At 34.9% G+C, this 12,655-nt stretch overlaps 1 protein-coding gene and 1 pseudogene across 1 annotated transcript in view; one reads left to right on the top strand and one right to left on the bottom strand.

Moving 5' to 3' along the window:
• Positions 1 to 833: 833 nt before the first annotated feature.
• Positions 834 to 12,655, bottom strand: part of CAND1 (cullin associated and neddylation dissociated 1) — a 42,735-nt gene continuing 30,913 nt past the window's right edge. The window contains exons 8-15 of the mRNA XM_035002197.1: positions 12,219 to 12,511; positions 10,613 to 10,754; positions 8,781 to 10,274; positions 7,917 to 8,012; positions 5,333 to 5,502; positions 5,088 to 5,252; positions 3,648 to 3,755; positions 834 to 2,860 (exon numbers count right to left, since the gene is read on the bottom strand). Of these exons, the coding sequence (XP_034858088.1) occupies positions 2,636 to 2,860; positions 3,648 to 3,755; positions 5,088 to 5,252; positions 5,333 to 5,502; positions 7,917 to 8,012; positions 8,781 to 10,274; positions 10,613 to 10,754; positions 12,219 to 12,511 (2,693 nt within the window). The 3' untranslated portion in view covers positions 834 to 2,635. The remainder of the gene's footprint in view (positions 2,861 to 3,647; positions 3,756 to 5,087; positions 5,253 to 5,332; positions 5,503 to 7,916; positions 8,013 to 8,780; positions 10,275 to 10,612; positions 10,755 to 12,218; positions 12,512 to 12,655) is intronic.
• Positions 10,928 to 11,040, top strand: LOC118009044 (annotated as a pseudogene).

Raw genomic sequence — 12,655 nt, forward strand, 5'->3', positions numbered from 1 at the left:
ATGGTTACATAAATTTTTTGGTAAATATTCAAACATTTGATGAAGTCATCATACTCCCACCTTTTAAGCATTCTAATTCCCAACGGTTAGGAAGCTTTAGACCTCACTAACGTGAAGACCTGACCACATTTTTAAGAATTATCATTCAGTGCTATTGATTTTATATGTAAATTTTTACATTAGGCCTTGCCATACCAAATTTCCTTTCCGCTTTAGTTTCATAAAATAACCTCAAAATGCAACTCCCCATATTGAACTTTAGAACCACCTGGCTTTTTTTTTTTCTTAATAGTTGATGTGTCCTCGAGAAAATCAGCAAACAGTTTTTCTATGAACTTGTAGCTCTCCTGAGAAACCTACATATGGAGAACTGCTAAGCAGAACTTCCTAATAATATGTAAGACTGATAAGAGTAGTGTGAGTGGCAGACTATGACTGGACTCCACATCTTGCAACCTCCATTCTAGTATTGACCTGACCACTACAAGTACACAGTTAATCAGTAGGACTCAGCGTTTAAAATTTGCGTTTTCTTCTCCGTTACCTAATTTTGTCATGTACATAAATATATATATATGCAAATATACATATATATTTTAAAAAGCACTAAAATCATATCTACTACTAGAAAAAAGTATGATCTATTTTTGTATTAAAAGATAGACTTTCAGCTATGTTAGAAAAATTAGCCATCTTCCAAGACTTAAAAAACCATGCCCTCTTGGAAGTTAAAAAAAAAAAAAAAAAAAAAATCCAATACATGAAAAGTATTTGGATTTAACTTTAGACAATTAACTAAGACATTCACACAACATATGCATGTCAGTCTCCTATATGGTCCTAGAGCCTGCAGTATTTTAATTTATTGTGAAACCATGTAACCAAATACTTAAATATATCCACAACATCTATACCACGGTAATGCATAGTACATAATATACTGACATCTCAAAATAAATTTCTATTACAGTTTTATGCAAATTATGGTATAAGATTATCACCTGCCACATTTTTGAAATGGCACCAACTTCATGTAACGTTCTATATTAATGTACTAAAATCCTTACTGGTAATGATGTCTTATGCATTATCATCTGAACATTTGAAATCAAGCTGTTAATCTAATAACCACAGTATGTTATCAATTAAAATCACTGCATATTCAGATGTTAAAGCAGGAAGTTATACAGCAGGAAAAGTATTTCTAATTCACAGTTTCAAAAATAAAGGGTGCAGTTTTCAAATATGATTGCTTAAATTGGTCAATTTAACAACTGCCTCCTTCAATACATGTAAACTATGTTTGCACAGCATTAGGAGATGTCTTTTATTTCAGAAATTAGTTCTTACTGTTACAGGAGCACCACAAATTTGAAGGAAGAGGCTACAGTGTGAAATGAGCTCACTGAAGGGTATGGTAAATAAAATTTTAACTACAATATAAGGTACTGCAAAGCTTTGTTTCCCCCCAGCACAGACCCCTTAATGAGGAAAAGTAGCCAACACTTACCAAATACAATATGTAAATTAGCTCTACAAGAAGGGAGGGGGAAATCTAACCCAACCAAAAGAAAATACTATATTAGCTAACAAACCTGTGATAGTCAGCTTCAGAATTTTCCTAAAAATAAAATTCAAAAGCATACACAGTATTTGTATCCTTCGATAAGGATTGCAGGGATCCAAAGGGAATGAAAGAAACACCTGGTTTTAAAAATTTCTAAGTGGAAACACACACACACAAATGGGTAACTGAGAAAAACTGAGTACTTAAATATTCAAATTTTAAATGTGTAAGAAAATTTATAATAGAAAAAGTGGCAAATTGTTATTGTGACTTGATTTGCTGAAAACATCTGCAAATTCACACTGGCATTAAGAAAACCAAAGTTTCAAAAATTTACTCCTCTCTCTCTCTTTCTCTCTCCAGATATGTTTTCTGTGCAAAAATAAATATCTGAAAATTGCACTAATACAATAATACTTATTTTAACTTTTGTTATTATGAATAATCTGCACATGCTGCTTTACAGACAATACATATTTGTAAACTTGCTCATGCAAAATTAGTGTGCGCAACAGGGATATCATTAATCCCCATACTTAAAAAATGATACCTTATCTTTTTAAACTGCCAAACCCTTTGAAATGTAACAAATCTTACACAGATATTGTCTTGCCAGCTAAAAATCAATTTATGTTGCTGAAACAAAAAGTTATACAAGAAAAACATGGTTTTCATCTTGCAGAATTTTTGATTTTTAAAAGAAAATTTATAAAAGAAAGAAATTCATGGTCACAAAATTTTAACATTTTAATCCTAAACATTACAGGGCAAATAGATACTGGACCCTATCTCCATAAATCCTAACTTTTAGTTTCCATTTTTTAAATGTTGCCCTAACCACTAAGACATTAGTGGTTTTACAACCTCTGGAGATTGTGGAAATACATGTTTCTGAAAGAAATGCTACAAAAACAACAATGGAAGAAAGCCAAACTGTCTCCGTGAAGGAAAAAAAAAAATATGGAACATTTTGAAGCCTTAAATACTTCTCTTTCCATGTTTTCTGATTAACCTGTCAATTCAGTGCATCATATGGTCAATATAATGGTCCCCATGTTGAACAAACATCTAACTAGTGTCCATTGATTCCAAGTTAGTAGATGATGAATCTTTTTGGATACTTTCAAAGATGGCCGCCAGCTCAGGGTTAGAACTGATCTGTGACTGGAATTCACTCATCAGTGGACTCTTCTCTGCTTCTGGAATGGTTAGCAGCGCTGCTACTGCTCTCATGGCAGATCGCTTTAGTTCATCTTGCTTTTCAAACTCCTGCTTTACTGAGTTTGCCTTCACCTGTAACATTGAGTAAATTTATACTGTGTGTTACAAAGACAACTCTTGAACAAAATTTAAGCATGTAGAAATAAAGCAAAGCTATTGTTTTATACGTCCAAAAGATACATTCTACTCTAAACAGTTATTTTTAAACGTTTTAGCAGTAACTGTTCTTCCTTTGAGGAAACATTTTATACCAACCCCCTTATAAAACCGAAAATCCAGAGCCATCATGGTTGAAACAAAAAATGGGACCCAGAGCCTTATCTTACCTGGTCATCAAGTCCTACTCCAGCCCCCAAGAACTACTCCTCTAGCTACCCTGTTTAGTCCTTATTCTTTAAGAACATCATGTACTGACCTCTCTGTGCCTTAATATGTATAATCATTTTTACATGAAAAGTCCTGTTTCACCTTCTGACTCTAAAAATAATTCGGACTTTCATTTTCAAGGTCCATTTTAAAAGTCATCATGCTCATAGAAAGCTTTCTCTGACTCCCTCCCCTACCCACCTCCACCAGAATTCATCATTTCCTCTTTTGTGTTCATATCACACTTTATCCTGTATCAGCACTTCATCATATGTATCATATTATTATAACATTAAATAAAAGCTTTTAGGAATAGCATTTAACAGTGCTAGTAAGTGTTTTTGTTTTTTGCTAGTAAGTTTTCTAATAGGTTAACTTTTAAAACCAACTGCTACAAGGGTACTAGCATGGTTAAATTTGGAAAACTAGAGTAGAGAATCAACTAGGAATCTCGAATACACCAAGTCTGGTCTCAGGTGATGTCAATGATTACCTTAGTTGTACATGTGGCACGTAATGGCTCAACAAGTCGGTCCAACCTCTGTAGTACTGCACTTGGACAAAGGGTGGAGAGTCTCACCAACATTAAAAATGTTAGCATCTATTAGAAATTAAAACAAAAAATTTAGACTTTGCATGATTTTCTAAAGACAGTATTCCAAATTCTGACAAAGTTCTTAAGAGGAATGACTAGTTTCAAACCTTAGCTGAGGAATATTAGTTACAAGCATTAGACAAACCTAACCTATAACGTGGTCCTAGAGTAGAGAACAGTGGTTCTCAATCTTGGCTGCACATTAGCACTGCAGAGCTTTAGAAATATGCCCAATTCCTCAGCCCCTTTCCCAGAGATTTTTACCTAACCTGTCAGGATAGGGCCATAGATGCAGTAAAAAGCTCGTGTGCACCAGAATGGAAAATCACTGAACAAGAAAATAACTGAACTAGGAGAAAATCTTCAAAATAAGTTTGTACTGTCTTAGCAGGTATCAAAAAGACTGGTTATTCAGATTAATCCAGTACCCACAGTCTTTTTTTTCTCTTTAGACTATAAACTGTAGAATGAAACAGGAGGATTCTATTATTTCTTTTGGGGATTTGTTCATTGAATTCTGAGAGGATCAGGTTACTACCACATATGGAAACAGAAGTTGGGATTCTGATAGTATGCTCAATTACTGTTCAGCTGCCACTTTGGCCCTGCTTGACTAAAGGAAGGCCCCGAAGAGCAGAATAGAGACAACGCACTTTTTTTTTTTTTTAAATCACCCTTTTATAGTTCATATTTAAAACAGACGTGAGCAAATAAAACAAAGAGCAATTATGAGTAAAGTTCCTGCTCTAAACCTAAAAAGCAGTGTGATTTCTCTCTAGTTGCTTCTACAGATTGCTTTCTATAGAAAACAGTCCTTTTGTGTAAAGGATTATCCTTTAACAAAACTCTTGACGTTAAGCCTGTAATATCATATTGGAAAGTAAAAATCCCTCATTCCAATAAATAAAATGGTTATCATGTAGAACAGCTCTAAAGACAGTCCAAAGAATTAGCTAAGACAATGATGGAAGACTACTATCCAATATTAAGACAGGACAAAAATATCATACTCTAAACAGCAAAATTTGTCGGGACTCAAGTAAGGGAAAGCTGTAGAAACTATGCACTAAAGCAAGCTGGCACAGGGAATTTCTTAGAATTTTCCATCCATAACGTAGACTTGACTTCCTCCTCCAATGAGGTTTCTGGATTTTTCCTGTATGTCAACTGATGTTACATTGCATCACTATTACTTTTGCATATTATAGTTTATAACACACTAAAATCATGACAAGCAAACCAGTTTTTCTTAATAAGCAAGAGTAAATTACAAGGGTGAAAGTGACTATAGGAAAGTCTTCTTCTAAAACAATCTATAAACAGGCACAAACATCTTACCTTAATATCGTAATGGTCCTTCAAACCATCTTCAACATGATTCAGAAATTCAAAGATATCTAGTCTATCAAGACAACTGTCTAAAAGTGTGTACATACACTCAAAAGCTGCCTTTCTAATATCCAGTCCATCATCAACTGTATGCTTAAATGGACCCATTTCTACCTGTTGAAACAAAACAGAATGTGTGGATATACTTAAAAATAAAAGACAAGCTTAGATAAACAGTAATGTAACTAACTTACCTCTCTTATAAGCTCCTTTCTAACTTTTGTTTCATTATAAAGATGTGGCAGAACAGTATCTAGAAGATCCCTTATTAACGATGGTTTATTATGTGCTGCTGAATTGAATGTGACCAAGGCTACTCTTCTTACATTCAAATCTGGGTCTTCCAATGTTTTTAGGAAATCACCTGAAAATTTTAAGAGAAGCAACATACAGTCATGGTAGGCTTAAAATAAAATACATATGTTTTTCCTATATGGGTAAGTTTATTGTTGATATTATTATTTCTTCAATGAAGGTCACGGAAGAATATGATGATATAATAAGTGAACCTTAGAGCTGCTTTTAGCAACAGGTAAACTACTGATTAAACATAATTACATGCAGACATGATAACCGACTCTTATAAGCATTTTGTAACGCAGAGGGCATGGAATGAGAGAGCCCAAAAAGTTCCCTAATTACTTCTACTGATATATTTTAAAAAGGTTAGGTTGCACAGAGAAGTGATGGAGCCAGCAGCTACAAAAATAACATAAATGATTCTACTCAGAGTTCAAAATTAGTATTTTCACAAAAAGCAACAAAAACAGAATTAAAAACATTGAGTTCAAAATAAGATAAATAGGATGAGGACTAGATCCATTACTTGATAAACTGATTACTACTAACAAGTATACAATTTATCAGATGATAAAAGAGAAATAAAACATTTATCTTTAATAAGAATATATAAATTGGTAAGAGGGTTAAAAATACAAAAGGAGGTAACTGAAACCTAATATAGGACAAAAAGCAGAAATAAGTCTGGTCTTGCCAATGTGGGGAAGAAATTATAGTGCAAAGATGTTTGGAGTCACACAGATGGTGATCCAAATCACTTCATTTGCCGATTGTATGACTTTTGGCAAGTTACTTTAGGCAAGAGCCTCAGTTTCTCAGTTTACAAAATGAGAATTATAAACCTTTAGGCTACATGAGTAGAATAAATTGCATGTATACTGCTGAATAGTGTCTGGGACATTGCTGGTATTCACATGGAGTTATTGTTCATCATTATGTAATCACAACCTTACAGTCAGCAATGTTTTGGAATACATAAGGGAAAAAAAGAGGTGCTAAGACTTGAATGTATCACAACATCAATTTGAAAAAACGGGAAGGAAGTAATACTAATATTTTAGACACCATATACTGGTAAATTCAAGTCTGACCACCCAGGAAATTTCGGATTACAAAAAGCGTTCAGGAGGTACCTTGGAATCAAAAAGAATTTAAATATACCAGACTAAACCTTCTTACCCCTTTGTTTGCTTATAATTACTAACACAGTAAATTAGAATAAAGTATTTGCTTTCAGAAAAGCATCTAAAATACTGCTATTACTATGGACAAATGGTGACATGCACTAGGATTACCTATCCCCAACTCTTTGGTTTAGTTATTACAATTTTTAAAAGGCTTCCTAGGTGGTTCTGATGTTCATATAGTCACAAATAATACTAAACTAGATCATAATTCAATGAGAATGACCATCATCTGCTCAAATAACTATACCAATGATACACAATGGTTGACTTGTCAACCTGGAAATATGTCTCTAGAGCTGTGGCACAGGACTCTTCTCCTTTGTCCTATCTTGTACGACACAAAAAATGTCAAATATATCAAAGCGGGGTGCCTGGGTGTCACAGTCAGTTGGGCAGCCGACTCTTTAGTTTCGGCTTGGGTTGTGATCTCAGGGTTGTGGGGTTGAGCCCTATGTCGGGCTATGTGCTCAGGGCAGAGTCTGCTTGGGATTCCCTCTCCTTCTGCCCCTCCCGCTCATGCTGGCTTGCTCTCTAAATAAATAAGTCAAACCAAAAACAGATGAGGAGAACAAAAGGCAAGAATCCTCCAATTCAGACCTTATGTCTAGGTCCCAACAATAGCATCCATTTATCCCTATGTCTCTCTTATTCTGAACTGATAATCCATTTTTGTAATTCTTTTAAATTGTTTTTTTCCTTTCTGGCCTACTGCAGAATGACACAAAACTACAAAGCTTCTTTGCCATATCCTTCTATCCTCTCTGCAGCTCTGTCTTCAAGAAAACACCAAACTAAGCTCTGAAGGTCTTTAGTATTACCAACTCTAGGAAAACTGATGATGAAAACAACACAGGGAAGTTGTAAAATCAATAAAATAATCCTAAAAGCTAAATCTTGTCCTTGTCGATGTAGAGACAGCCCTAGTCTCACCTGGCTATCTCTTAGTTCTACTTTTTTTTTATTCTTACATTGTCTCCACAGATCTCCTTGGGAGCTGGAGGGCTTATAAGAACAGAAAATTGGGGCAATAACAGATCAAGCAAGATTAATTTATATCTGGTCAGATAGACCAAATATGTAGACAACTCTGAAACCATCCCAGTGTATTTATTTGCAAAATTATCTGGTAACTTCAAACTAAAGGATGATATAAGTATGTAAGGTCACACACTGTCAATTATCTTTTCAATGAAACAATTACCAGACCCTTACAAGCATTTTATTTTAGTTCCTTGGTAATATTTTTAGTTACTGAAATTATTAATCAGTATGTTTATCTGTTTCCACTTACCTATGCAGTTCTTTAACAGGGGATCAATAGGCTGTGGATGATCAGAAATCGTAAACTTCACAGCTGTAACCACTGAGCTTCGGGCATATGATGAGCCTAATTAAAAAGAAATTTTAAGTCTATTGGTATGTAAATGCACTAAAATCCATGGATATCTTTATCATTTCAAACCACTTCAACTGACACCAGTGTCCTCAACTCCCTAAAATTCTCTTTGGTCAGGAGTACCACTCATTGCTCTCAGGGCAGGCAAAGTTTACTCATAAAACATAATCCCATTAGATTTCAAAAGAAATAGTATCTTCTGGGAAGGAGAAGACCTGGGAGAGCAACAGTGGAGAATCTAGCCCTCACAAAAGGGAAGTGTTTAAACCCATGAATAGTTTACAAGACCTTCAAGTGTTTTCTTAAAAAAGCAGTTTCTAAAGAAAGCAATGGCTATTATTACCCACTACTTGGTCTAAAGGAGTTGACACTGGTAAATGAAAACAATAGTCTTCTAGGATCCTTCATTTGAACTAAGTTCACTAATATTAGTACTGTAATTAGTACTACCAAGTTCCTTAGTATGTATGAATTCAAGAGACATTTGTCTTTTCCACATTTTAAGATAAAAGAGTTAACATTAAAATATAATGAACAATAGGAACTACAACAGATTTAACCATGATCTTATTACTCTATCCTTTTTAAACAACAAAATGTCCTTAGAATATAGCTCCGTATTGCAACACAAGGCAAGAGGTTCTACATGTAACACAATACAAAAAGGCTTTAACTTCTGCATTAGGCATCTTTCAAGGTTACCAACTGCTAATAACTTTTTTTTTTTTTTTTTTTAAGTAAGAAAATCTAGGTACCCACCTGATATCAAATACCCCTTAAGCCGTGGAAGGAGAGTTTCTGGATCAATTAGAGTGAGTTTTCCTAGACATTCAGCAACAACATTTCTGGTTCCTTCTTCTGCACACTCACAGTGCTTTAGCAGTAAGGCCCAGATGTTTTCAACATATGGTTTAAGGCCCACTACTGATGCAGAGCTAATAATTTCCTTCAAGGAATGAAGCAGAAGATACTGCCTTTTGGGTTGACTGGTTATTTCTTGTAAGACAAATGGTAGATACTCAGGAAGGTTGCCCACACTAATGCTGCCTAAAGCATAGGAGGCGGCTGATTTAACTTCTTCACTAGGAGATGAGAAGGCTTCTAATATTACAGATTTTAGTTCCAGCTGCCCACTTAAGTCAATATGATGCCCAACTTCTCCAAGAGAAAGAAGAGCTAAGAGACGAATGGAATCTGTAGACCTTGAGTTCTTGACATCTTGAATAAACTGACCTACTACAGCTGGTCCTTCTTTAGGGCATGCTCGAGTAAGGGCAGCTACACATTTGGCAATAGAATAGTAAGACTGCTTGTGAGTAAGAGCGGTGCTCTGAGAATAAACTGGACCAGTCAGCATGCGCAACAAATCCATGTATCCTAGATTATTTGTTCCAGTGACAACCAGAGCTTGGAAAAAGTCTAGCATGGCGCTAAGAGCTCCCCCCTGTAATAAAGGTGATCTCACAAGTCCAATAAGTTCATTGAGAATGGATCCACTTATCTTTGAAAGGGAGGAGGGATACACTTTTGCCAGTGTGGTAAGGAAACTGATAGCCATCTGTGAAACATGCATATCACTTTCACTGATAAGAGGTGGGAGCTCATCTAGAACTGCATCAATCATGGCAGCTGTCAAGCTGTCACTATAGTTTTTAATTAGAATATCTAGGGCAGAAAGGGTACCCAGTTTCAAAGCTCTCTGGTTTTTCCTGAGAAATGAAGCAAGGATAGGAACCCCTTCTCCCAGGACAGGCCTCAAATCTATCTTCAAAGGCGACCCAGCAATCAGTGTCAACGCCTTCACTGTAGTTAAGCGGGTAATTTCATTCTTTAGTCTCTCCAAGAAAATCTGAAGTGTATTAGGCAAATCAGAACCCAAATTGTCTCCAAGGTTGCAAATAATTTGTCCCATACAAGAAATAGCCCTTTCCTTGACCTCCTGATCAATGTCAGCTGCTTTCAACCTCTTAATGGTACAGGTAAATAGATCTTTGATATAAGGAGTTGCATCAAACGAGGAAGGCTGATCTAAAGGACGAATTACTTTGACAAGCTGCTGGGTAACAAGAAGTGCTTCAGATGTAATCTTGTAAAATGGGTCTCCAACACAAGCCACCACCGGAGGGACCAAAGCCTGAACGTGAGGATGGAAGACTTGAGGAGAGTGGTTACAGAGGATTACATATAGACACGACAAAGCATCAATCTTCAAATTTGATGAGCTTGATTTATCATTCAGTGAGAAAATGATTCCTAAAAAGCCAACAAAAAAAGTCCAATAATTTTTATGTATTTCTAAGAAAAATTAAAAACTAATCCCTAAAATTTTATTAAAGTTTCTACTTAATCATACTATATCTCTAAAGTAGTAGAAATTCCACAATCTATGATAAATATTACAGCCAAAAATTTTAAGCTAAGATTTTAACCTTTTTACTTGAAAATTTCTAACTTTAGGTGTTCAAGATGGTTCTATGTGCAAATTAAGTTGTCACAAATGACCTTTTTGAAGGAAACAACTGTTTAAGCTTATCGAAGACTTAATAAAGTCTATAGTAAGTCCCCAAAGTGATTTACTATTTCTTTCATACCTGGCACAAGTACAGGAATGTGTTGCGTTAGGGCCCCAGGTAGTACATTTACCAGTTCAGTTAACATGTTAAAACAACACTGTCGGGTCTTCACACTTTTTTCTTTCATCTGTTTGTGCAGAGCTTTAACAATGTTGGGAACCTGTAATTATCACATACACATTAGTTGGTTCAGCTAATGGTATTTCCTCAGTACACTTAACACAAATTATCAGGGATGGGAAGAGAGGGAAGAATTTAACAAGACTGTTAGACACAAATTTTGTCGCACCTATTAGATAAGGTCTCTTGGAACTCTATTTGCTTTACACTGATAAGACTATACTTTCAGGGATCATTTCTACAGTTTATATCATTAGCTTTCTACAGAGCAAGAAAGTCTTCCTTGATTAATTTTAATTATGAAATGCACAAGACTAAATAGAAATCAAACCAAATTTTCAAACAAAATTTTAGGAACATAATTTATAAATGGCTTTTTGAACAAAAATAGCACAGATCTGCATTAAAAGAAAAGGGACAAATTACGGAGAAGAAACCATTAAATGGGTCTTTGACTTTGCTCTCACAATGAAATAGACCTCACTTAAAAATGTAGCTACAAGCAGCAAGGTTATGATTCAAAGACATCTGCTTCTAAACTTTCTAATGTTTTGTTAGTTGGTAAAACCTAAACAAAGTATTTACTAATCTTACAGATATGAGGATACATACAGACACATGCCATATCGAACAGTGATCTGAAAGCCAGAGACAAAAGAAAACCACCTAGTTCATTACATCATCAGAATGTCCCATGTTTTTATCTGACTTCTATACACTTTTTCTCATTTCCTTCTACAATTAATCTTCAGTGTTCACCTTTAAGTTCACCATGATTTTTTTGTTAATTTGTACTACTTGAAAGCAAGACAGATATGTACATCCCCCCTGGGTTATGTGTTCAGTACCTCTCAACATCTGTTTTTGTAATTTATAAAAATGAACAAATATGTATGCCATTGGGCTGCTGTAGGGATTATATATAAGACAGAAAAATGCCTAGCACGCATTAAATAAAATAGTAAGTAGGAGCTATATAGTTCTAATCTTTAGAATCTTAGAAAAGATGTCCTGCAGTGAAAAATATCTATGCCAGCTGTTATTAGTAAAATAATATGGACTAGGCACCAGACTGTTTACATAAATCACCTCATTTCTCACTACCGTGGGGAGACCATTCTAAGTAAATAAACTGTTCTTACAAATGAGAAAAGTGAGGTTTAATAAAATGACTAACTTGTCCAGGATCACACAGCTAAATGAGGAGTGAAACGAGGTATGAACACAAGTAGTGTGACTCCATAACTCTAAGATTTCTCTGTTAATATCAAAGATAATTTTACTGAACCTTAAAATTATTTTATCTAGTAAAATCAAGAATACCTCAAATCAGAATAAACTATTTACAAGTAACATAATATGAATATACATAAACTACTACATAAACATATCCCAGAAGTATGCTTTTCTGAAGATGTTCTGGGACTCAGATTTCCATATAAAAAAAAAATTTTTTTAATTTCATATTTAGAAGCATGACTTTCAACCATACTTTTAAACTGACCTGACTCTGAAGCATTGTTAAAGGTGTTTCTCCCTGCTCCATTGCATCAGGGTCACATAGCCAACTTTGGACAGGACGAGTTTGCTTCAAAAGAGAAAGGTATGCATGAAAAACATCTGCCTTTACATTCTCTTCACGCTCTTTAAATCTGGATATCAGTGCAGGAGAGACAGTCTTGTAGAATTCTGGAAGCATTTCATGCCTTGTGCTAACTACAGCATCCAAACACTTAGCAGCTGCACGTCTCACTTTCCAACTCATGTCATCGTCGTCACTGTATTCATCATCGCTCCCTAAAGAGAAGTTTTAATGTGAACAGGCTATTAATCGTAAGAAAAGTTTATCATTTAATACAGAAAGTGAACTGATACTCAAACCCAGTTTTATAACTTTTCACTAACACACAGCAATAGAGAAGTTTCATTTTTTCTTTTTTT

The sequence above is a fragment of the Mirounga leonina genome, unplaced genomic scaffold (genome assembly GCF_011800145.1).
Source record: "Mirounga leonina isolate KUSES-001 unplaced genomic scaffold, KU_Mleo_1.0 Mir_126, whole genome shotgun sequence".
In the NCBI taxonomy this organism is placed as follows: Eukaryota; Metazoa; Chordata; class Mammalia; order Carnivora; family Phocidae; genus Mirounga; species Mirounga leonina.